The following is a 27111-nucleotide window of genomic DNA, read 5'->3' as shown; positions in this document are numbered from 1 at the left end:
TCAAATATTGAATAACGATCCGTTCGTTCGGGTTCTACAACCCCGACAAAACGAGCTTTCGATACACGTCGTGACAACTTTGACGCTTCAACGATGCCACATAAACGCACCGCGAGAGCAGAGTGACCAGAAATACTTATTTATCTGTATTCCTACCGATTTTTACCGGTAGGACTGCTATGAAGTAAATCTGATGCATCTCCTTTTAAAAAAAATGATGTATCTTCTCGTGCAAATTAGCACTCCCATCTCAACTCCCGTCTCCCCTTAACATTTTAAAACATACCGAAAACTACCGATACACAATGAAACTCCTATCAAAAATTACCTATAAAATTTTGACGCTCCTACCGAAAACTGCCAAAACAAAACACTGGTCACACTGCCTGCAGGCCGCATTTGACAGCACAAATCAAAACAACAATCGATTCAGAACAAAAGCAAAGAAATCGGCAAAAGGGAGCAAGAGCAGAATCTGTGTTTTGGCCGATACTGTGTGTGCCGTATTGTTTTTCGCCGTCCTTTAACTATCCAAAGATTTGATGCTGTAAGCGTCCTACCGTGCGGACCGCCCGGCACACTACTCATAGACACACACACCATGGCGAACGATCGTGAAATATTGCGTGAAATTTGGGAGGGCAAAATTCCAGTACATTTTAAGCTATCGGCCGACGAAACCGATGTAGAGCCGGAAGAGTATTTTCTTCTCATACCGCGGTTGAGCTACTTTCCTCTCGTTACTGATAAAGTAAGTACGGTTCACGGATGGACGGTGGGTTGCGTGCCAACTAAAGGTTTATTCTTTCTTCTTTCTCCGATTAGGTAAGAAAACATTTCCTACGATTCGTGTCGAACGAGCTGCAGGACGGGGAAATGTGGATGGACAGCAATGGAACACCATTAAAGTGGCACTTCCCTATAGGTGGGTGTGTGTGTGTGTGTTGCCGCCGGTGCATCGAAGAGCATGAAGCATAATCGTGTCTTCTTGTTTTAGGTGTTTTGTACGATCTACTCGTCGGTACTGATGGGACACTGCCCTGGCACGTCACAGTACATTTTTCAAAGTTTCCCGATGATATTCTCATCCGGTGTCCCAACAAGTATGTCTTCCAGAGTATTCGCTGCGCAAAAAGCCTTACTAAACCAGTATGCCATTTTTCCCCTTTATTGCAGAGAAATTGTTGAAGCACACTTCATGTCTAGTCTCAAAGAAGCCGATGTGTTGAAACATCGCGGTCAAGTGGTTTCCGCCATGCAGAAGAAAGACCACAATCAGCTCTGGTTAGGATTAGTTAATGGTAAGGCGAAACGATAACGAGAGAGGGAGTGCACGTGATCGTGTAGATTGGTGGCTAATGGTGGTCCATAAACACGTTTCAGATAAGTTCGACCAGTTCTGGGCGGTAAACAGGCGATTGATGGAACCCATCCCCGACCAGGACGGTTTCAAACACATTCCAGTAAGGTGCTATGCCGAGGTAAGATTCATTGTCTATTGACACGTTGCCTTACGATAATACGATATTATCTAATGCTTGGAGTTTTTTTTATTTATTTAAAAAAAAAACTGCTAAAACCATGGCAGGGTCCCTGTACAGAAAAAAAATTGAATTTCAAATCAATGGACAGGAACAAAGGGGTTTCGCTAGTGTTAGAGGTTAGAACTTAAGCAGGATATCAAGCATAGTACAGTAGGTGACCGCTAACTGGATGTGTTTTAAATGGAGTGCTTTTTAACTGGAGGTTCGCTAACTGGATTGATTCTCAGTTAACGAACACTTAAACGTCAAAACATGAACCATCCGGAATCTCATGAAGAGAAATTTGTCGCAAATGTGCATTTTTCAAACAAATTTAGGGTCTCTTGCCTACATTTGCTATTAATTTATGTTATTACACGAATTACTATACTTTATATCAACATAAATGAAAAAAAAGTTTGGTATGTTTATTCCAGTGAACGCCAATCAAAACAATCAATCCATAGAAACGTCACTCCAGTTAGCGAACATTGTTCGTTAACTGGAGCTTGTTTACCTCTCAGTTAGCGGTCACCTACTGTATATAGTCTTGAACACTTCAAACCAAAGCATGATTTAAAATAATCAACTTACATGACATTTGATGTCTCATATCCAGTGGCGGATTAGCACAAGTTGAAGCCCTAAGCGCTCACACGAATGTAGGCCTTTCAAGAGTGTCGAGTGATAAGTTGTGTAAAGAATTCTAAATCAGGAAATGTTTACGAAGCAAATTTACGTGTGAGCAGGGGTTGGGTTCCTTTTTTTTGGGGCCCTCGCGACCGTTTAGTTTGCGTACTGCTTAATGCACCCCTGCTCATAGCATAGTGCTTAGTTAAAGATGAGACGGCCCGATGGTGAAGGCCGGACAGACCTCATTCCTAATACAGGGTTTGCCAGGGGTTCTCATAGTTGTGGGGCACTTCCTTGACTTCCTCTTATGGGAAGTAAACTTCATATAATGGAAATTGGACACTTTGGCACCCTTTTTGGACAGACTCCTTTGAAATTGCAATTAGATTTGTTCCACAAGGGTGTTGTAGAGTCCAATTCCCATGCCATTAAGTTCATTTCGCGTAAGAAAGAGTCAATAAAGTGTCCTACAGCTAATAGAACTCTTGGAAAACCCTGTAATGTCACCCTCCTCTATTGCAAGACTTATCCGGCTGCCTGATAAGGCCGGCATGATCGTGCAAGTCGTTTGGCTATAAGATAACGTTTGTTCGATCAGAACTTGTATGATGTTCACCGTACAGGGCGACAATAATTAATTGTTTTGGTAATGAGCATATTAAAATGCTAAATACATGGTTTTCAACTAGTGTAGGATATATTGCAGAACAAGCATTGAAGCACCGTTATGTATGATGAGTATGATTTCCATTCGATATTAGCATTATGTTCAACGACATTCTCTCATTGATTATTGTAGGTGGCCTACGACCCATTAATATGTTCTTGACAAGCTTCGGTAAGGATGTTAGGAACAATTATTGCATTTGATGGAATTAGACTCATTTTTTCTATGGAAGAACATTGTCAATTGACCTTGACGAATGCATGTACCCGATGAGTGCTTTAGACCGTTATCAGCTGCCACCACTTGTTCGTAAATTTTACTTCTTCAAACCTACCATTAGAATAAGATACTTCGGTGCTTTTCAACCCTTTTTTGGGTTAAGATGTGGAACTTATTATCATCATGATTCATATTTAAACTGGATCGAAAAACCCGTTGGCCGGTCCCGCAATACATTACAATACATAGTACACCAAAAATTCACAAAAAGTCAAGGTTAGTTGGGCCTAGACAAGGTTGTTGCCGACGAAGGAGAAAAAAAATCGTTAGTTCAGCATGCATCTGATTACAGCGGTTTTCGGTGGTTTTCATAGTTGAAGGACACTTTCTTGACTCCTTCTTCGGGAAATGAACTTTATGTGATAGGAATTGGACTCTATAGCATCCGTTTTGGACAAATCCAATAGGAAATCTTAATGAGCCTGTTCTTAAAGGGTGCCATACAATCCAATTCTCCTCATTAACAGTTCCCTAAAGAAATTATCAAGGAAGTGTCCCACAACCATGAGAACTCCTGAAAAACCCTGTATTTATCAACTCACGTACAATTCTTGTGCTCCCTGTACTTCTAATAGGATTTGTGTATAATCCCATTTCAAGAAAATGGATATTTTCCAATCAGCATTTATGTCATGCTACAGTTCGTATTTTACGATTTTGCAAAGGTTAGAATTGGTATATTATCCGAAGGTTTGAACATGCAATTTGACTAAACAAAAGATAATTTTTGAAACGAAGTAAAGTTTAAGTCATAATTTATTCATCGAAACGTATGAGTTGCTACAGACGCTACAAAGGCAATAACGTTATGTAAAATATTGTTTTTTAATCAATTATTGACCCACAGTATTTTTAAAGTACCATACCTACTATAACTTCTTCCATTTGCGATACGTCTGTGCTGATGCCTATCGATCTTTTAGTACATCATGAAACATAAATGCAATTAAAAAAAAGTTTAGTAAAAAGCTAATAACTACCCCAAACTAGCCTTGCATAAATTCAACCAACTTTATGCGGAAAGTTGTAAAAATCTTCAAAAGATCGTCAGTTGTGCTGCAACAATTATCGTTTCGAGCATAGCCTAACCAACCCAGCAATTATCAGCACTATCACGAATTCAGCCAACCGCGCAGAGTTGCCTTGATTAACGTCTCTGTTTTTTATCATTTCCCCCGCTTCAGGACGGTACGTACCAGCAGAAACTAGTCGCACCCAGCACCGCATCCGGTCAGAAGCGTCTGTTGCAGGATTTGTTGGACGATTTCTCAACACCTGTTAGGAAAGCAGGTAAGTGAGCGCCAAAAACTGTTGCCGTTTGTGTTGTATCGCTTCGTTTTAGCCTGTCCCAGTATCCCAGCAGTGTGTCCCAATTGCACGGTCTCTTTAACGCACACGCACACACGCACGGGTAAAGGTACTACATATACACTCCGTTGCTACAAAACAATGTACACCTTTAGCATTATCCTCTGGGGGTGCCTGTTGTATTGTTGGTGCTCCGATGTGTCCTGAGCCTTTTTTTTCTCGGTGGCTCCTCTCCCGGCGAAGGGATGACATTGTGGAAATTATTGGCGTTTCGCCTTCTTTCCCTGTCTACCAAGGGTGCGCTATTGTGTGTGTGTGTGTGTGGGTCAGTCAGGATCGATGCTGCTCGAGGCATATGAATGGGCCAGGACCAGAACCTGCCCCGAAGGACACAATGCACTGCTGTGCAGTAGTGCGTACGTGATTGTGCGTACGGTTAAGGATAAACTGTCCGAAATCGTGGCGGTACACAGGTACCCCGGGAAAGTCCCGGCTTTCGGAGGTATAGCTTTACGGCTAATTTGTTTCCCCCCTGAGGCCCTGTTGCCCTGTTGCATTGTATCATCCTTGAGCTTGGCTGAAATGATGCGAGACAGCATGGAGACACGGCGATGATGCTATCAGTGTTTTTGTTTGCTTCCTCTCCGTTACCGACCATCTGGACCATTCCGTCGGTCCTCTCTCTCTCTCTGTGTAATGCGATGCAATCGGTGGATTGCTAATTTTCTCACACTTGTCAGCCGGGACCGGGACTTGCCGCTGCCGAGAAGGTCTGGTACCCTACCCAGATGGGAAGGGACGGAAGAATACGATCGATTCGGTTCGATCGTTTTTTTGAAATTAATATTTTGTTTACGAATTTCCATCACCCAACCGGAATACGAAATGAGCTTCCATAATGCTTCGCATCTCCATTTGCTTCTCCAAAAACGGGGTCCACAGCCTGTCTCAAAACCGAGTGTCCCACCGCTCATTAATATTGCTAACGAGCACCGATTATTTCTATGTTATGTATTTAAAACTCTCTCGCCTCCCTTCTCTCTGTATTTGGATTTCGATCGACGGGGTGGTGTTTTTTTTTCTTCTTCACTGATGCCGTCTTTGACGCGTCCCGAAGGGAATGTATGGGACCTCCTTCGGGATTTATGCGCACTCTCTAGGCACTACTGCTCCACCAGGCATCGGCTTGTTGTGTGTATCTGATGCCATGCCAGGTGTGTGTGTGTATGCATCCCCCACCCCTCACGCACGCCTTGGCGGACGAATCAAAGCCAAGCGATCTGATTTGCCGAATCGTCGTCGGTCCGTGTCTGTTTATATGCAAATTGTTTACACCGTGTGCCGAATTTTCGCTATTGGTTCGCTGGCGAGTCGTCCGCTTACTCCGCTTAGGTCCCCTCCACGGGGGTTTTCCACGTTCCCTCACACTCCTGGCCCGGTGGACTTAAGTTATGGACACGAAATGGATGTATTTTATAGCCAATTAGGATGGTGCGATCGCATCCGTTTCGGCTGTGTTCGACGAAGGACAGTAGGGGGGGTTGGCTTCTAAAACCAATCCACCGATGTGCGGGTTCGCTTGTTGTTGTCGAGGGGTAATTAATTATTGCATGTCGCTCTGTTGTTTGAGAGCAAACTGGTGCTCTGATGGCACACCAGACATACAGGGTTGTGTAAATGTGTCACAGCGAACTTAAATCGTTGATTTTACAGGAGTTTTTGTCACCTGGTCTGATACGGGTGTCCTTTCGGTGAATGAATAATTGATTAGATTCATAAGGTGGCACAGTTTCTCGAGCCCTTTTTGGGGCTTTTTGCAGTCCGTTTAAAACGATTATATTTCAAACAGTCACAATCATGAGGATGTAAGAAAATAGTTTCTAAACAATTTAATTATTTTCTCAACAAATTGGCACACATTCTCGACTCTTTGACATAATTTCACAGCCCAAATATAGTAGGGGAAGGTAGGTAAAGATGGACACTACGGGTAACATGAACACTTCTCATAAATTCATGATACAAGTTAATATCGAATAATTAAAAAATGTAGCATCCAAAGTGAAAGTAAAACAATACATTTGAGAACATTTTCGGCATAATATATTCAAAAATGGTTGAATTCACGAACAAAACAAATTTTCAATCATGCGGTCGCTTGTGGATCTAATTTGACTGCTTTAGTTCTGAAGCTCTGTATCTTGTGTATATTTTCGGAATTTTTATTTCGTGAGTTGCAACTTTAATGAGCTGTCGTGGTTATAAAGCAAAAAACTAGCGAAAAAACAAGGATGAAAGCACTAAAAAATCTTGTTTTCATGTGGTTTTTTTAACATCCTAACACCAAAGCGGGAAATACGGACACTCTTTAGTAGGGAAAGATTGACATCGAATTTGTTGGAACATTTTACTTCGTATATCAATTGATGATGAATAGATTTCATCAAATCCCTTAAATACTACGGGTATTTTGAAGATATAAACCATCCAGAAACTAAAGAAAGCATTCATACTTTATGCTATTACTCGCTCGACGCTGATGAGGCACTTCACGAAACCCAATATCTAACCACGACTTGGACATCTTTGATCAACAAAAAGAAGAGGCATTGATATGACATCATTCAGGAATAGATGAGAGATTCTATGGGATTACAAAGACCAATAAGATGAATTTTGACATGGTGAAAAAATTGGCTTGACCTGTTAACAAGTCCTTCAAACACGCTGGGGCCACGTACTTTCTGCGGAGTAATTTCCTAAAGCGAAGTTTTAAACAGTTGCTCTGTAAGCTGGAGCAACGTCAGCTGTTAGTGCGCGATATTTCAATAATGCTTCAGATTCTGCAATCTATGATATCCGTTTATAATACATCATAGATTGCGCTTACAATTCCTAAATTCATGGCAGAATGAACCTTTGTGCCAATTGGCCAAGAATTAGTTTATGTACGTACGAGGATGTGGAAAGTAATAGGATGTGCTAAAATACTATAAAACTCTTCAATTTCTAACGTTTTCTACAGGTGTCCATCTTACCCTTCATAGTGTTCATCTTTCCCATATCAGGTGTCTGTCTTACCCGAACATTTCAAAACTGCACGAAAAAGACATGTTTTTTATTCATGACAAAACAAAACAGGTGATAGGAACTTGACAGTTTCAACAGTTTTTCTAATAAAACATGGCTGTAAGATAAGGTATGCCCATCTTCATGGTGACTGTATTTATATATCCCTAGTTTTTAAACATTTACTTTAACGTGTCCGTCGTTACCTACCTTCTCCTACATAGTTTCCACATTACTTGATTGCGTGTCGAGAAAGTGTGCCAACGCTCAAATTAAATTGCTTCCATAACCCCTGCTTGGTCACACACACACACACACACACCCTTTCCCCCAGCCCAATCTTAAGATCTCATCTAATCAATTACAGAATAATTCAACGGAACGGCCTAATAGATCGATAATACGAAGTGCTGCTGGTTGCGATGCATTTCTCAATCGGGTTTGAGTTTGTGGTCCCTTTGCCGTTGACGAAAAGCGTACCGACGCCGAAATTTGCCGGCAATTAGAAACGCGCTCCGCTGCTGGATGACTGATCGGCGGACACACCACCCCACCCTCTGCCCCCAAATTATCTATTGTGCTGCTTCAGCACCCTTGATTGGTGCTGATCGATCACCTGCGTTAAGTAGCCCGATCGCACATCAGCTCTCGGTAAACACATGACGATAAGCAATCGGAAATCATTGATCATTGAACGAAGTGCTTTTTCGGCCTCATTACCATTCGCGCGCTGTCGACAAACACACACACACACAAGAAAAGTACGACCAATTGATGAGGAGTATGCGATTTGATTAGTTTGCTTGTCTCGTTCCAACACCCAAAAACCCCACGCACGCGGTCAGCCCTAAAATTCAATGCGAACAGAATAATGCGTTTAGCAATACGCTCACGTACGATCAATTAGCGAAAATTTGTCCACGGAGAAGATCATTCTCCTTCCCCCCCCCCCCCCCTTTCCCGCCTATAGACACTATGCTCTCCACCTGCTTTGGGACGGGCATCGGTCGTTACCTGTCATGTGTCAGGTGTGCCGTGGTCGCTTTGCGGGGGGAAAGGGAGATGCAACAGTCGCGTGTGGCACATCGTTCGCGCGCGTGATGGCCGTGTTCGTCCTCCGACTCCGGATCGGATGGGGAAGGGTTCATCGATTCGTTAGTGTTTCGGTGTTTGCACAACCGCAATAGAGCAATGGGGGGGATCGGTTTGGGTGTTGCAAAATCAAACCCAACCCCATACAGGACGGCCCACCTCCCGATTGCAAAGTGGTGGGGAAGCTTTTTCACAACTGCCCCGATGTACGATGTACCCCGGGGGAGGGTTATTAAAGGATGTTTGTTTGTTGATTTGTGGTCGTCCGCATATCGCTGTCCGCCATTAGCCACGCCACAAGCACACACACACACACACACGATAAGGAATTGTCTGATGAAACTATGCACGAATGCACAATACACAGCACCTGGTTGCCGACGGATGGTGCAAGTGTCGTCTATCAATTAGTCGTTTGTCATTTTGGGGTGTCTATCTCTGACCCGGACGATTTGTCGATGGATATAGCTCCTTTACGAGATGCAGTTCGCTACCACCGCGCTCCTGTTTAATATCTGATTTATGAGCAATAGGCAGACGGTCGAGCAATGGTCTGTCGTCGCGCAAGTGACAATTGATATCGTCGCCGTTTGGCTCGACCCTTGGCGAATGTTCTTTCGAGTTCACTTCGCGTCTCTGGCATTTCAAACGATGACGGCTCTGAACTCTCTGCACTCGGGGCCAAATCGTGACGTCGTTGGACGGCGATACTTGCGCGATGAAGATGAATTGTTGGATCGTTCGAATTGTTCTGTGTGAGAATTCAATTAATATAAACACACTTTTTGGGCGGCATTTTTGGGCGTGCGGCAAACAAACAAATAAATTTCACACCTACTACCTCCTCTTGTCCCCTCTTGCACCGCCACTTCCTGGTTTGTGATTCAAGTTAAAAATTCACAACATTCCCAGGATGCCAACCCCCTACGGGGTGGTTCGCCCGTTGTGACCAGACATTCCTGTGCTGCGGTGTGATCTACTTCGAAAATAGCAAAGCATTCCCAGCTTCCTCTACGCGGAACTACCCGATCCGGTGGATTCTTTTGGGTAATTTTAGCCCCGAAAAATACAGGCACGCAGCAGCATATTTTGCTCGATTATTAGCGGTTTTGATAATTTTGGTTGTTTGTTGTTGGTTGTTGGTTGGCTGAGAGAGATCTTTCTCTGGCGAACAATAAGAAATCGCATTTTGATCTAATTACTTACAGTTGGGAATGAACCATAATTATGATTTAGTGATGCCAAAAGTGGTTTGATGTTGGGGCGAGCACAAGGCGCAAATAAAGATCATCAAAGGACAATCAGGAAATATTAGTACAAAAATATCCATGGGTAAAAAAACCTTCTTTATCGTGTTTTTATTATTATTTAAGAATGATAAACAGTAGCGTAATTTAGGACAAGTGTGCCATCTTAAGCATTTCATGTTACAACTCACTAAAACCTAAATATGGAAGTTAGTGGTCTGTTTTCTCGGGGTCGAAATCCGCTCATAATAGCGCATCATACAGCTGCATTCTAAAACAATGTTTATGTTTTTTTACAGTTCCATGTCTATGCAATATAGTGGCACACTTGCCCCAAATAGAGGTAGCTCTTTTGCCCCAAAAGTTGTTTTTAATTAGATTTTTAATTGACAAACAGGAGAACAGGACAAATGATTTATTTCAAAGCAATCCCACGAAAAATTTCACTTTTTCTCAGCTTCTATGTGTTTAAGCTCAGTTCTTTGTTCCTATGTGTTTTGTGAGGTTATTCGGTATGGTTCAAACATGAAAATACTCTGCTAATTTTTATACTCAATATAAAACAGATGAAAACAATGAGAAAAATCGATTAAGTTATATGAAATTCGGCACTGTATACCTAGTCATTGGAACGAAACCATCTGTATACTCAATTAGTCATTTAACTAAAGTTTTACTGAAAAAAAACGCTTGTTGACACTCTTGTCCCTTTGGCTTCAAAGGATCTACATTTCAATCTTTTCAACAAAGGACTTTTTATCTTCTTCTTCTTCTTCTTCTTTTTGGCTCAACAACCGTTGTCGGTCAAGGCCTGCCTGTACCACTACTTGTGGGCTTGGCTTTCAGTGACTTATTGATCCCCCCCATAGCAGGATAGTCAGTCCTACGTATGGCGGCACGGTCCATTTGGGGCTTGAACCCATGGCGGGCATGTTGTTAAGTCGTACGAGGACTTTTTTATACATAAATTGTATTATAAAGCTGCAATTGTATAACATATTTAATTAATATGGGTAGTCCCGGTACAATTTTGTGGGGTTTGCCAATAAACAATGAAAAATTCGTGCCGGACAATTTGCTTATTTGTGTCATTGTTGTCATTGATGTTTTTCACAACACAATTGTTGTGATTTACTATTAATTATTACAATTATTATTAATTCTAATGGCTCAGAGTCGGCGTAGGTTGCAAAACGCATTACTCGGTAACAGACAGAACAATATTTGCCAAAACTTGGTCATATGGTTTGATCTATCCTATTACAACAACAAGTAAACGATTTATGTAATTACATTTCAGGGTTTGTCAGATGGTTGACATTTTCTAGATCGGATTTTTACTTCGAATGATTGAAATAACTAGGAAGACCTACCAACCTACCATCTGACAGTACCAGCAATAAATATCTAAGCTGTACGGGTAGTATAAATGGAGTAATGTGTTCCTAACACATGTGTGTAATAATCATCTGCCCAATTCAACATCATTAGCGATCGATCTTTAAGTATTAGATAGGAAAGAGAGCAGGTTCTCCTTAACAAACTAAGATCTGAGATAGATCGATCCAAAAATAAGATAATAACTTTCAAAATCTTCATGAGATCCTTGGAGTTGCCTTGGAGTAAGGAGTGTTCGAGTAACGATTAGTTTAAGATATTCAAAATAACACAAAATCATAACCAACTTGATTTATTAATATCCTAGGGAAGCAAATTCGTTGTGTTTTAACAGCTGCGAGGGAATGAAATCTACTTGTTTTATAGAATTGTGGATTTTTTCTCTTATAATTAAAAAAATCCTGCCTCCCATACCAGTAGTGGCCAGCTGTGGCTTTATGTGACCTGTAGGTTCGATGGGTTTATTTTCCGAAGGCCCATTTGAAGTGTGATCCCACGGTCGCCATCTGCAGCCGGTCGTTCCCCGCCACTTGTGTGTCGGTGTTTGCCCGTTGACACTTTGACGATTGTTATTTTTCCACACTCAATCATCGAACCTAAACCCGGTGCAATATGCAAAGTACACTAAACCAACCTGCCATGCCTACCTGCCGTTTTGCCAGATGGAATGTTTCCGTCCTCGGCTGCACCTCACTGCCATCGCAGCAGCATCAAGGTGTGTTAGCCAGTTAAATATTGTTTTAGGACAGGACAGGTAGATCCTCCGATTCTCGAAGGATATGGGAAGATCCTTGTCCCGACCTAAAAGGACTCTCTGTGGCAACACAAACACCAGCAGCAGCAGCAGCAAAGGAAGATGCGAATGCGGTAAAACAAAAGGGAACGGAAAGGTCGGCCTTTCTGTGTGTGTCTTATGGATGTAATGAAAAGACGGTCGGATCTTTTCCCTTTTTGCTCGCTAGCCGCCCGTTCTTCACATGCCACAAGTGTATGCGATGTCCTGACGAGAAAGCACCTTGACCGAGAGAAAAGAAAAACGCCAAGGATCATCGTCGATCGTGCCCGGCTCTACGGCGAGAGAAAGGTACCTGGTTGGTTGCGCCTCCAGCCGAAAACGGACTGCTGTTTATTCAGCAAGGTGTGAATATTTTATTACCATCGTAAATGTATAAATAAGGAGACGTGTAGGGCGAGTAGAGAAGACCCAACAGGCGCATACGCGGATCGTTTTATGTTTCGTTCTGTGTTCTAGTCCTTTTTCCCGAGCGCCTATTTGCGGAGGCTTCAACAGTGTCTGAAGAGCGCAGCAACACGATGCTGTATGGTTCTTGTGCCGGTTCTGTTTGCAATGGTCAAAATGCACCTCACACGATGGTTGATGAGAGAAAGCAAAAAATAGGTAATTTGAACCGTTGGTAGTGATTTTATTGCTTGCACTACAGAGCAGCAAGGTGTGCAAGGTACGAGGAAGCCTTGGACGCATCAGAGGAACTCTGGTTGTTCGACACTTGGAACCAAGGGATGCTATCGCCTTCAAGATGAAGTTGGCAGCCCATCGTTGAGACTTTCCCAACCTGCGTTCTTGCACCCACCAGGAGGAAACCCAAGGAGGGGAATGTGGCACGTACATTAGGTTCAGACAAAACCTGTGCAGAGTGCGGAGAGTCACATAAAAAATGCAAATGCACTTCTCTCAAGTGCAAAGTGTGTAAGTTGGGTAGGATGGTGCGGCGCTGTCTTTCTTCTAAACAACTCCAAACAGCCCAAGGAATCTTCCGTTACCTGCCATTCATGGTGTGGTGATGGTGGTCCACCTTGTGCCTTATCTCTCCCACGGTTTCGATGTGCGCACAATACACCTCCAATCCCAAGTGAAAAGCGGATTGGCGTTGCGAGAGAAGAAAGAAATTTGCATAAATTATTATCATTATTTCCAACTGCGCACAGAGAGGTGGGCCATATGTGTGTCTGCATCCCGAACCAGTTCCCTTTTTGGCTTTATGTTAGAAGAAGTGGAAGCAGCAATGCATCTTCAAAATGCAACACCCGTGGGAGGGTCGTAGCATTGTGCGTAGATTTTGTATGTGTGCGTTTTTAATGCTATTTGTAAAAATATGGTTGTCGACGGGTAAGAGCGCATCTTAAACGTTTTGCTCATCTGTTCTGTTGGCTGAGGAAAAGGATTTAACCCAGGTAACATGAAACAATCAGTGTAACAATGTCGAAGATTTATAGAAATGGATGCTTTCGGTGGGTGTGTTGGATTGATAATTAATTCGGTTTCGGCTTCAGCAAGCAACGGGTTTAGGCTTTGAAGAGCTTTAAAGGGTTTTTAATAACCTGTGTTGTATTACCCGAGAACTTGTTGCATTTGTTTTCTTTTCCCGTTTTGCATTAGGTTAATTGTTTTATTTGTAGGGTTCTGCTGCCGTTGTGAAGATTTAAGGCAATCTTTGGGAGCTGGATAAATGGTCAAAGCTTAGTGAAAATTAATCGTTAATTATTCTTATACAGATATGCAAGATGGCCCCTAAGAGAATTTATTCAACGTATTATAAAATAAAATAATAGCCGTTAGGATACTACTCCAGTGTTTTGCAGTTTGAAAATAGAACACAAATTCCAGGAGAATTTTAACTCCAAGGGACACATGGAAAGAAACTGATTCAGAACCCATGTTGATCCTGGAATTTTACAGCACTCATGCTGGTGCTATAACTGATTCCAAACCCATACAGGTGTCAGAATTAGTCATGAACATTTGCTTGCTCTGGTACTGATCCTAACGGTCCTTTAACTGATACTGACGACATACCTATCGTGGAATTGATCCCGATCCCATACCGGGCATGAAATTGATCTTGACCCTATAATACCGGTCCTGAAACTGCTCCAAAATCCGTAGCAGCCCTGGAATTGATGCCGAACCCAAACCAGAACTTATACTGATCCTATACTTTTTTCATCAATACTATCGTCTCAACTCTGACGACTTAACGACATACCCGTCCTGAATTCAAGCTTCGTATGAACGATCGCTCTAAGAAAGGATTGACTATCCGGCTGCGTGGTACTTAGTAAGTCTCGAAAGCCTGTATATGCCGGCATGACCCGTAACCCCTAAAAGAAAGTTATTTGATGCTGTAACTTGTTTATGGAATTGTTACCGCGACATTTTCATATATCTGGACCTACAATGGCGTCCACCTAAAGTAAGACACCTATATTCTGAATTTGTGGTTTCCTAGACAGTTCCTTGGAGCTATTTTAAAAACTTTGCTCACACGTCGAAGTTGACATTCTTTTGCTATGTTTCAGTCAAAACCTCAGGTCCATGTATGAAAAAATCTCGGAAAACCACGGAAAAGTGTTAATCTATTGAATTCTGACAGTAATTTGTATTGTTCGTCAAATTACGTTTTTCATAGTTTTTTTTAAAGTTTTGCATAGTTGTTGTGGTTGCCAATGTATGGATGTATACTGAAATTGGAATTAACACTCATACACTTCTTCAGGATTAGTGATTTGTAAATTAAGTTTTCGTCGGAATCGATTTCGGCTAGCTTCGAAGTTTTCTGGAATCGATTCCGATTATTAGGCCCGGAATCAGTGTCTGGAATCAATTATGGAATCGGTTCCGGAATCAGAATCGGTTCTGGTATTGAAATCAGCTCCGGAATCAGAATCGGCTTCGAAATCGGTGTTAGTTTTGGCATCTCCATAAGAATAGGCGTTTGGGTCCAATGATGCTACGTGATAGATTTACAAAAAAATTATTTGTAAATGATCCATTCTAAAGGAGATGCCCGGAATGATTTCGCTTCTGAAAATTCTTATTCCAATTCAAGAGTTGATTCTCATTTCTGAAATAATTCCAATTCTGGAGTCAATTCTGATTTCGTTACCGGAGCAAATTGCGATTCCTAGGTCGATTCCAATTCCGGAGCAGATTCCGAGCTCCCATCACTATTTTTGCTCCTACATCACTTAAGCCCTAAAGAGCACTATTTTTAGCATACTATGCGAATTGAATTGATTTTACAATTGAAATTACAGAGATACACACACGAAACGGTGTTATCTATTTCAATTAAAATTCAATCTTTTCTAACATCAAATTTAATTCCATTGAGGAAAATGAGAAACATGATCTAGATGATCTTTTAATCTAGATTATTGTATGTTTTTAAGATTCTTATGAATATGATTGCTTTACGTAGAGTCAAAACAACCTCCCATATTTCTAAGTCAGTCATCACGTGACTCAACTGGGAACCCTTCGGGAGCTATACCTTTTTTTTTACTTCTCCCATTATCTACTAATGATGCAGTTTTCACGCTCCGTCACCGATAACGTCACCTCGCGCAACATTATCAATCATAGCGAAATGTAGATTATCTCATTTGCTTTAATTGGAAATCGGCTCGCATCGATACCGATGCGCAGCTTCTTGTTGACTTGGCGCGCGTTGTTGTGCTGTATGAGTACGCAGTACCCACTTAGTTGCTTTGCGTGGCATTATTTTGTATTTTTAATACACTTTTGCTTGCGGATTTTAGCGTTTAATTTCTCACAGCAAACACACTTTATGGTGTAATTGGTCAATCGAAAGACCGTTACATCACACATTCTGCGCAAACATTGACATTGGAATGCAACAACTCTTGCAGGAGCCACACAGCGAGACCTTTGCAGCAGTTGTGTGCACCACCTTCTATCTTATTTTTTTCAAGAAGCCGCCCTTCCCCCAAAAAACGAACGTCACCGATCGATGCTGATAAAAGTGCGAGTTGCGAGTGTGAAAATTGATACGAACGGCCACAAAGCGTTGTCAGCTTATCGCGTGTGGGTCTCCATTGGTTTGCACTTTGGAATGTATTGTCGATTTTGGTTCGCCCTATTTTTTTTTTTTGTTAACAGCAAACTTATCGGGCAGGGGAATGGGGTTGTGCTATCGGGTTGTGCTACAGCGAAAACATCCCCTGGCGCCATTACGCGCTTTCTTATCTCGTCGATTGCGCGCTGTGGACCGATTCCATCATCGCGCGGCATTGGAGTCCGTTTGAGACCTCGCCAAAAACTTGCCAAAATGGGTCTTCGCTTTGACACAGCGGCCTTGTGTGTCCGGTTGTAACCGGGATGGGTTACCCGAATTACCAGAGACATACTCAGGACACAGTGGTACGCGTGTAACCCGGTCGATTTATTTTGCACTCTGTGACAATTTTTCGATGAGTTTGTTCCCCTTTTACCGAGAATACTTATTACCTATTGAGTTGAAAAAAAAACACACACACACAACAAAACGGTATCAAAAAGCAAAAAAAGACCCCCACCACACACGCACATACCGCCATGGCCCGGTGGCCAACATTTCGATGGGCTGACATCACGAGCACGAAATAAAACAATGACCTAATCGGTCATCGGCGGCGCGCAACCAGAAACACCCCGCGCGCCAAGCGCGGTCTGCCAAAACGGAAGAGATTAGCCATCGTGTCGCCCCCATCGGAGCCGCCGTGTGTCAAGAACGGGGGTGACAAAACGGCAAAACAACAAGCAACACTGGTGGTGTTAGTGGTGGTGGGTTCATCTTCACGGGGTTTGCGTGCGAACCAGCACGTCGCGGTCGCTCGGGCATTCTCTCGAGCCCTTTTTGCGCTCGTGTGGCGCAATGGAAGTGGTGGCGGAAAGGAAGGCGGTGATACGCAGAGAGCGAATATAAACCCCCGTGCGCTGCCCTTGATCATGTGGCGCTCGATCGTCAATCATCGCCGAGCACTTAGTGATCGAAATGTAACTGACTGTGCCTGCTAAAAATTGAACCGATTGTGGTGCGTTGTGCGTTGCCTTTTCGGCCTGCTCTGGCGCATACCTTTGGCGCTTTCGTGATGGTGGCGTGCACATGCAATTTTTGTGCGCATCCAACCCCCTCAGCAAGTAAGGATCAACGCGCGTGTGAGGACAAATGAAAGAGAAAGCCCTTTTTTGCTGCCGTCGTTTGCCCTGCCTGTTGGTTGGTGTTTTATTTTCGTTTTGCACCCGAATTTGCTTTCACTTTGTTCTTTGCCGCGCGCCTGAGAACGCGTGAAAGTAAAACGAAAAAAAAATGATGCCAAAACGCCTATCAAGAGCAACAAACCAAAGCACCCAGAAGAAGGGGGGAAAACAGCCATTAAAGAGGTCACTCAACAAACAATTCTCTCTCCTCAATTTACATTGGTACTATTATTTTATGGTGTGCAACATGGTCGTGTTGTGTTTTGTAGATAGATAGGAGATCATGAAATTTTACGATAATGAGTTGTGTTGCGGGACTATGACGAATCCTTTTATTTTTGTGCATTTTAAAATAGATAAAAGAGATTCCTTCCCAAGGGAGGTAAACAATTGAATAAATAAAGCTATAAGGCTGTGCTCTAGCAGCATGAGCAGCATGATCATGAAGCAGCAATATGCCGTCGATCATTGTTGGAAACTCGTGAGTGCCCAACAGTCAAAAAAAAAAATAAAAATAAAAAAAAAATAATAAAAAAAAATAAAAAAACAGTCTTTCAGGTCACAACGCTAGAGAAGAGAGTGAGAGGGAGCATAAAAACGGTAAATTAGGAGAGAAGGAGGAGGATTGGTCGGATCCTAGCGAGTTAGTTGAAATTCGACAATCGGTACATGTGGACTAATTTTTTGATTTAACCTCATATCAGTAAATAAAGTGTTTTCTCTAAACAATCCACCGCGTTTTTCAACAATCATATTACAGATATATGGAATAGATTAATTGAAAAATAAAAATTATGTCTATCATGTTTGTTTTTTTTAATGCGAATTATTCGCATCAATTTAATTGTTATTTGGAAATTATTAAAAATTGAACTTGCAAGATTTGCAATGAAATTTGAACAGTTTACTTGCAACCCATAAAACTATACAATCGATTCAAAATAGGATAGAATTATGGAATCAAAAATGGGAAACCTTAAAAAAGAATCCTCGGGAAACCCTTTATTAATTGAATGAAAATACAAATCTTTAAAATATATTTCTTTGTATGAAACCAAACAAGAAACATTAGCTAGAGCTCTCCCTAAGACTTATTACTCACGCACAGTTCGGTAATTATTTAATGCTCAGTTATAAAGTTTCATAACAGTTCATAAAAATTAAAAAAAAAAACGCAATAAACATCCTTCGTATGACGTATCTTTTTTTCTATCAGTTGCGATAAATCATAAAAATGTAAGTGCAAAGCATTTTTTTCTATAGAAAGGTGTGACGTTCAACATTTCACTGTCCATCACTGTTTCGCTTGCCCCCCCGTACAATACCACATCACATACGTCATTGGCAGGGCGTGTACTTTTGAGGTAATTTTATTTGTGGTGTTTTTATCACCCCCTGAACGAGCCACTCCACCACCCCTTTCATCATACCCACCGCACACCGCACACCTGATTGAAAGACGCCGCGCGGTGGAATCCTTCTTTCTTGGCAACCACCGCGGCAATAGCAATTTTGGGGCCGTGAGGGGGGTTTTTCCTTTTCTTATTCTTCTCTTTTTCGTTACTGTCACGCGCATCGCCTCATGCGAAAAGCATCTGCCACGGGTTGTCTTTTTTTTAAGTTGTTGTTTTTGTTGCGCCGCGGTTGTTTGGCTGAATTAGAAAAGCGAATAGTTTTGCAAGGAAGCGCCGAACAGTGAAGCAGGGTGCCTCGAGTGGGTGGTGGTTCGGTGGAAGGTGAAGGAGGAAGGAGAGAGGACGGCGCTAAATGGGACACTAAGTGCAGATCCGGCCGATTGTAGCCCGGGTAAAAGGATTGTAGCAAAACACATGTGTCGCTTGGCAACGATCATCGCCAGCCGTCGTCAGCGAACGATGAGTAAAAAAAGCGACATAAGGCGTTGCTGATAGTTATCTGGTATAGAAGTATTGTTACAAGTATAGATTATTCGTTACAAATCTTTTTAGTAACATATTTTAGTAAAATTATCGATGCTATAAAGTTGCTTTAAAATTCAGCTATTAAAATTCCATTGGATTGTCTCATAAATAGTATGTACAATTAAAAAGCAGTAGACATCATTCTTGATATTATTAAAGTTGCTATAAACTTGCTATAAAATTGCTATTAAACATTTTTATAGCATCTCGTACTAAGTACCTAAATGCCCGTAGTATTCCAAGAAATGTTCTATCAGTGCGCCAACTTGCTACCCATTAGCCGAAGGCTTCGATGTTCGTTGGTGATATGGCGCATTACCTCACGGTTGCATCATGCAACTGAAACTGCACATGCTACACTATCTACCGACCGACCGAGCGTGCGGGGTTTGAAGTAAACAGTAAGTCACCACCCCACCTGAGAGGTGAGGAAAGACACAGCAGCGTAGGGGGCAGAGGGTGCCCTAAGTGAGCGTTGAGAATGTTCGCTTTATTTTGGCAACGGTAATTGCAGCATCGGCAGCAATGTGGCGTGGTTGTTGGTTCTTTTCCTTTTTTTTCGTATCTCTCTGCCGCCTCTTCTACACTCGGTGACTCAATCGATCTGAAAATATCCTTCGGATGCTGCACCAAAACCGAGTTCGGCGGCGGCGGCGGTGACAGTGAGCGCGGAGGACACACCCACCCAACACTGACTCGAGTCACCCAGTGAGACGGCTGAGGGCGTACAGCACAAAAAAAGGGCAAGCCGAGGCGGTGTTTGGCACATTACAGACAAATTGAGGCCTGCAAAAATTCCTCCACCACTACTGAGGGTGGAGTCACCAGAGGGCGGAAGAGAGGAAGAGTGTTCGTGGGAGGGAAAGAGTGAGGTCGATTTCGAAAATAGATCATCCGAACTGACAACAACCCACACCGCGACAACGGTCAACGATTTGACGTACATCAAACGAACGTGTACCGAGGCGGTGGTGGATTCTACCCTAACACCCCCTTGCCCCATTCACCCACCCATCAATGGCCAGCACACATTTTTAGAGAGAGAGAAGAAAAAAGAAACCAAATCCCTAGCTGAGAAAATCAATCATTAGCAATGGGTTTTGCCTGGGCTGTTACGACACTCAGCATCAGCTATCATCAGAATCGGACCATTGGACGAGCCTTCCTTGCGGGAACATAACTGCAGAGGATTGGTTTTGAAAATAGATTGCACGTCCTACGATTGTCCTTTTTATCAGCCTTTTTTCCTAATCGCGTTGTTGTCCCTTTTTCAATATTCCCATGGCGCGGGTGGCGCATACCAACAGGTTTTGAAGTTGTCCACTTCTCCCAAGTGTCCAACCGGTGGATCGTGGTAGACAATGTGTCTTCATGACACTGCCGTGTCACTGTCGCTTGGCAAAAATCTCGGTGTGCGCGTACTGGGGGGAAAATTGTGTACTTATTTTTAAATGCACCAAACGTACTCGGTTCACCGGTTCATTATCGGTCGACAAGTGCCTTACCTGCGGTGTGCGCTGGTTGGGAAAAAGGCTGGTGTTGTTTGACGTGATATTTTTCCGCGTCCTCATAGCCAACACACATCGTGCTCTGGCCGGTGTCCACACCGGTTGTTGGTGGTCATTGGTCTTGAAATGACGTGCGTTAAGAATGGGAAACTGCTCCACATAATAAAGAAAACGCCGTCCAAAAGGGAATGGGGGGGGGGGGGGGTTCCGGTTTGGGTAAGGTCAAGTTGAATGTCGAGGAAAACCTGAGTTATGAATGGTGCAGAAGAATGGTTTCAGTTACTGTTTCAGTATGACACAGTAACCGTCCGTAAAGAATGAGAAAGTTATAAACTGCTTGATTCTTCTATTTTTAATAATAGTTAATAGCTACTTTTAAGAATTTTACGAACCAAAATTAATAAGTTGAATAAAAATAATTAACAACATAATGTGTCAGAATGTAAACATGAATGGATTGATTGCTACGAATAATGATTTAACTCTCGATGGTGACTCGTAAGTCACAAAGATTCTAATCATTTGTGGGTAAAACAACTCTTTCGAGCGTTACGATGATCATGATCACGATGATAACTTTAACCTCGATATTGAATACTATTAAATCATTCTTGATTCATATAGCTCTTTTGAGTGTTGAATGTGTTAACTCTGCACGAAGCAACTCACTAAATGTTTAATGGTTCGTTTTGTGTGATTCTTAGAAGTTGAGACATTCTTACTCATTCTCTCTACATTTAATTCTAATACGGAGTAGCTATTCTGAACAGTAGATGAAATAAAACTAACTAATGGCAGACGAAGATATGCGTATAGGCATGTTTAAAGATCTACCTTTGATTTTTATCCATTCCTCCTCAGTTTTCGCGACAAAATTGTTAGAGTAGAGCTTTTGCATAATGTTGGTCCAGAAAAAAAATCGATGGGACGCAGCTAGTGGATGTTGGACCGGTTCGCAGACTAGAGTGTCATATCGAAACTCAATCGAAATTCGCTTGAAATAATCACATTGACTTTTGGCGTCAAAGCTTACCGCTGCAAAGCCAGTGGACGCGGTTATGTTTGTTAATATTCCCCAGGTACTATTTCACTGTTTGACCGGTTGCATCAACCTCCGGGCCAATTTATCGCAGCGATGCAGTCACTTGTCTCTCGGTCTTCATTTTCAACTTCCTTTGAAACTCAAGTCGTTCAGGGTCGTCGGCCATTCGGTACATTCCTTCTTTCGGAGCTCTGATTGTTGTCTAATAATGCCAAAATGTTGTAGATGCCGGAACAGGCTTATGGGACGTCCACAAACTGCCTCACGGAGTCCTGTTTTAGACACTGCGGAGTGCCGTTCTTTGATTGCGTACGCTACAGAATAAAGTTGCTTTACTTTTTTGGCCATTTACGATTAGAGTTCGACTGATAAAGGTATCAAATTTTGTCTACAGGCTCATGGGATACTATAATTGAACGTGAAATTAATGTTTCGTTAGTGCAGGCAAAGACAAACCCTTCGACAATTTTTGTGCATTTTTTTAATGCAAACGTTAGTTGACTCTTCCTAGCACCATCTGATTTATTTGCGATCGTGGTTAAGGCACGTTAAAACAAGCTTAACCGCTTTTTAGCGAAAATATAACTTAGAGTTAAAGCTTCCTTGAGCTCTATTAGTCGAAACTATTTGTTCTTGCCACATTGAAGAAAAAAAATAATAAAATTGGTTCTGGACAATTTCTTAAACTCTCATATTTGTTCATTTCGGTTATAATGCGATGAAAGTATATAAACATAAAATTATACACATTTTTTCAGCTTCAACTAACCCAAAAAGTAATATTCAGATGCAAACGATCTATTTAGATCAGTTCAAGCAGATGAACCGGTAGCATCTGCCCCAAAATAACACACCTTTACGAGTCATGCCTTAAAATGGAGTAGCATTCCACACACACACACCCTAAATGAGGCAAAGAATTTCGAACCTCCCCAAACGATCACGGTAAATCGAAAAAAACCGCTCTCCATCACACATTCGTCCATGATTGGGATGAATGGAATTTTTCAATTTCGGCTCAACGCGCACCCGATCCTCAGCTCTCGCCGCATCCTGTGTATGCATAAGCCTCCTAATGAATTATAAAATGGGGAGGAAGAGCAAAAAAGTGTACCCTGAGGATGGGGATGAAGGATGCGATAAAAGAGCTAAAAATAATATGCGCCAATCGAGAAAAAAATGCCTGAACTTTTGCCGCCCATAACATAAAGAAGTGTGAGCCCGCGGATTGACAGGATCTTCCAAACGCCAAAACGCGGGGATGCAGGGGAGAGTCAAGGCTCAAGAATGATCGGCGGATTTCAGATTTCAGCCCGTGTGTGTTTGGTTCAAAATGAGCGAGAGCAACGGTTTTTGGGTGCGGTTTTCCTGGAAGCTTCGTGAAAGTACGTTGGAAACGGGAGATTATGCTGAATGATATTCATTGTTTGTGGTGTCGATCCCTATCGGGCAGCAAATCACAAGTAGAAGCACGTCAAAGAATGTCCGCAGAAGGTTTAGGTGCGAAATGAGCCACGAGCCGGTGGAGGCAGGAAAAAGCAACGCAAAAAAGAGCTCACACAGAGAGCCACTTAGTGAGGTAATCTTGAGGTTCTTGTTTTTTGTCTGTCTAATTTTAATTCTTTTTCTGTTAAATTGCTTTTGGGTTGGATTAAAAAACACAAGCCCAGGAGAGCTCGTACAGGAACGACTGGATGGTGGCGTCATCCAACCAACCCAATGCTCAAGTTTGCCCAAAATTAACACAACCCGTAACCCGACAAAGCCGCAAAAATAAAACGGTCCTACGTCAAACCAGCCAACCCAAAAAAAAAGAACCGATCCTGGGCTCCTCGACGTCTCGTTGCTTCGGCCGGGTCGCCACTATCTCGCTGCGCCATCATCGCCCAGGGGTCTGTTCTGTGGAATTTGTCTTTTCCTCTTTCCTTCTCGACTTTCGGCAGAGAGCCTGCCCGATCTAACCGAAACTCGCTCTCGAGATATGGTGAACTCATTTCAAAGCAATTTTCGATCATTCCTTTCTGGCGTCTGTATTTCTTTTTTTATTTTATTTTATTTTGGAACCCAAGAAGCGCACCCTCAAGACCTCAAACGAATGGAAAGAGAGAGAGAGAAAGACAGGGTCGGTTTATTAATTTTCTAATCGCTCTTTGACGAGCTTGCTTTGCGCAGCCAGCCTGCTCGGGAAGGCTCGTTTTCTCTACAGATCGTTGGAGACCGGTTTTATGGGCCACCTTTTGGGTCCCCAAACGGCGGCTCTCGATGGTGGAGATAGGAGGTTCCACACATATGATGGTGATGATGAGGATGACTAAAGTGCTGGTTGGAGTTGGAGAGCGAGCAACACAGGAATACATCAGATCGACAGTTTTACTCCCCAGCAAAGATTGTTTGGATGGGTGGTGGATTTTTGTAGAGCACGGAGGACAACAAACAAAGCAGAGTTGATACACGCCCTGCTTGACGCCCGCGGGTCTGTCCCGGTGGACGGAGCGAGCTTACGAAAACAGCAACAGGAATGTTGTTAAATCATTTTCCTGAAGAAAATGGGCGAGAGAAGAGAGATACAAAAAACGATCCGAAACGCCAGCTGCCTTCAAGAAAGAACGACGTACGACGTCGAAGGATTGAAGATCACATTTCTGTTGCCTGATACACTCTTTCGCTCTGAGCCCCATATACGTGTATTTGTGTGGGGAGAAACTATTTAAATAACCAAGAAACGAATTAAGAATTTCTTGAGAAACGAGTCGTTACGTTCGGAAGGGCTTTTGGGTTTCGGTTTGTTTTCCAACGCACGCCTAATCTCCTATCAATGGGTGGCGTTCTGTCGATGGGTGGTTTCTGATTAACGTGGCAATAAGGGGGTTGTGATGATGATGACAGATATAAAGGGGAATGTTCTGAGATAGATTTCAATCGTTTGTGTATGAAGTTTTGGATTCTTTGATGATATTGGGTGAATATATAACTAGAAAAGATTGTTTGTAATAAAGATCATGGACCTTGGATCTTGAAGACCTAGAATCTTTGATCTATGGACCTATCTTACACATATTTTGCATCTATGTATCCTAAACCCCAACCGTAATGCTAAGATACTTTAAGAATCAAAATACAGTGAAGTCTTTCTATTCTGAAATTTCTACAAGATGTCCAATGCTTGATGTTTGTCTAGTAAGAGTACATTAAAGGTCCTATCATTTTACATAAATGTTTGGTTTTTAAAAGTATTGATTAGTTTGTTCAAGATCCAAGAACGTCTGTCTAATCAGCCGACTCCTTCGAGGATCTCCACTGAGAGATTTCTCTGTGATTAGAAATGTTCCTGATACTTGATATTTTAATGGTCACATTGATTCCTCGTCTTCTTGCTGATGTCATAGCTTCGAAGACTGTTTTGTGAACATGTTACTGAGAAGATGATATAATCTCAAATTAAGTCAAACAATTATACATGGACGATTTCAAACAAAAGATGAATCTTTATAGAATAGACGGATCATAATATAAATGATCTCATTGTCCCATATGAAAAAGACATGATTTGGATCAATATACCATTTGTTGGGTCCATTCTTAAAGATATGACATCATGCAGTTCTATGATGCTTCGATATTTACTGCATTCTATTTGCCTTTTTCTATGCAATTTGAGTTCTAACCTGATTGGTAATCAATGCTATGCTCGTATAATACTCAGATTACTTAGCAAAGATTAGACCCCAGACTGTATTACCTTGGAATACCTTGTCGGGAATGTAGTAGGTTGGTATACTTCATATTTTTCATTGAGAACTATGCTCTTTAGACATAGATCAAGAAATCTAATACTTTGATCATCTCCTGTATCACCCATTTTATCTTTCTTTGGCTAAAGATCACGTTAAGACTCTTTTCATTTTTGGTTTTACTTTGTCGCATAGTAGTGTTCTTCCTATATCATCCCCACATCCCTAAACGAACGATCTCCCTTCTTCCCCAGCATGTGCTCGACAAACATGTTTACTCATCCTAAAGGGATCGAAGAATTCTTAACATTGTCCCAAAACCGGTTCCAAGTGGCCATATTCGGCAAACGCGATACTTAGATACGTTTGATTTTATTTTTCATTCGCCCCATCGCCGCCGTCCGTCTGTCGGCCCGCGCGCCCCGTGCGGGACCTCTGTAGCCGGCAAAGGGAAGCGCTCCTAATTGGAAAAGATGTGTATCGTGGGCCAGGCGTATCCCGGGCGGCGAGTGGTCGAAAGCGGACGGCGGGAACCCGATGGGGCTTGATTTTGCCTTTTCAGATCACACGTTGCGCGCCATTGCCCCCATCAGCTAATCAGCCATTCTCTCTTTCTCTCCTTTTCCCACTCCACAGTCGAGGCAAGAACCCATGGCGTTACCGTGCCGGAATCCACTCCACTCCAGTGGCTGTCGGAGCACCTCAGCTATCCGGACAACTTTCTGCATCTCTGTCTATCGTACGCATAAGCCCCATCGCTCAGGTGTGTAAAGTGGGAGGGTGAAGATGATGGTGGTGGGTGGGAGTCCGTACCAAAACCAAAAACCCCCGGAGAAACCGCCGTCACCGTCGTCATCATCGCCATCATCGCCCGTTCTACCTTATCGCGCGTCACCGCCGCACATTCGTCTTACGCTTCACGGACTTCTCTTTATTTTCCTCTCGATTTGGATTTTTGTGCTGGCGCCCTCCATCACTACTCGCCCCCAGCCGCATTAAAAAAACCCAGAGGAAGACGACGATCGAGAAATGATCACGTTCATCAGCAGCCCGCGCTCGGACGCGGAATCGGACCAAGAAGAGAGATGGCGTCATATTCATTCCCACGCAGCAGCAGAGAGACACACAACCGTGGTGGCCGCCCAGACACTATGGAACCTGGTGGTACTTCACTGATCGTATCGTCGTCCACCCAAATAGTGGATGGAAGAGGGAGGGAGCTGAACATCCTTCGCAGTAAACCTGCGACACATACATACACACACAGCCAGTCAGTCAGCCCCGGGGAGATGGGGGAGATGGGTTAAGATAAGGTCTCGCGCGCGCACCACCGAGTCTGCCGCGGCCGTATCTTAAACCGTGCCCGGTGCCGTGATCTCGCAGTCGCTCGGTCGCCATTTGGAGCCGTCACCGCCACAGTCGCCGCAGTCACCGTCGCCGTCTTTTGCTTGCTTGACATTTATGTCTAATTATACGATTATCGTTTCTCTTTTTCGCGCCAGCCAGCCACAGACGTGTTGTGTTTTGCCGCCGTACTACCACCGGGCACCGGAGGGGCGCGCACGTTCGCGCTCGTTCGCGGTGTGCATATGACGGGCGGTACAAGTGAAGCACCATTAATGTTGTCATAATAAGAAGGTAAAATATATGCACACTGCGGCTAGTTACCTTTA

At 42.8% G+C, this 27111-nt stretch overlaps 2 protein-coding genes across 3 annotated transcripts in view; one reads left to right on the top strand and one right to left on the bottom strand.

Moving 5' to 3' along the window:
- The window catches only part of LOC120955640 (delta-like protein 1), a 117111-nt gene that overhangs the window by 8981 nt on the left and 81019 nt on the right, over positions 1–27111 (bottom strand). The gene's annotated exons all lie outside the window — the stretch shown is intronic.
- Positions 418–27111, top strand: LOC120955642 (autophagy protein 5). Of its 2 annotated transcripts, XM_040376692.2 has the most exons (8): positions 418–751; positions 826–925; positions 998–1103; positions 1177–1301; positions 1384–1481; positions 4287–4392; positions 26075–26201; positions 26429–27111. In XM_040376692.2, the coding sequence occupies exons 1-7, from the start codon at positions 602–604 to the stop codon at positions 26185–26187; spliced, it is 798 nt and encodes a 265-aa protein (XP_040232626.1). In that variant the 5' UTR covers positions 418–601; the 3' UTR covers positions 26188–26201; positions 26429–27111. The 2 variants fall into 2 exon arrangements, with proteins under 2 accessions (XP_040232626.1, XP_040232625.1); XM_040376691.2 differs by having other exon boundaries at positions 26075–27111.

This window comes from Anopheles coluzzii, chromosome 3 (genome assembly GCF_943734685.1).
Source record: "Anopheles coluzzii chromosome 3, AcolN3, whole genome shotgun sequence".
Taxonomy (NCBI): Eukaryota; Metazoa; Arthropoda; class Insecta; order Diptera; family Culicidae; genus Anopheles; species Anopheles coluzzii.
Note: the sequence above shows the minus strand (reverse complement) of the source record. Positions and strands in the feature narration are given on the sequence as shown.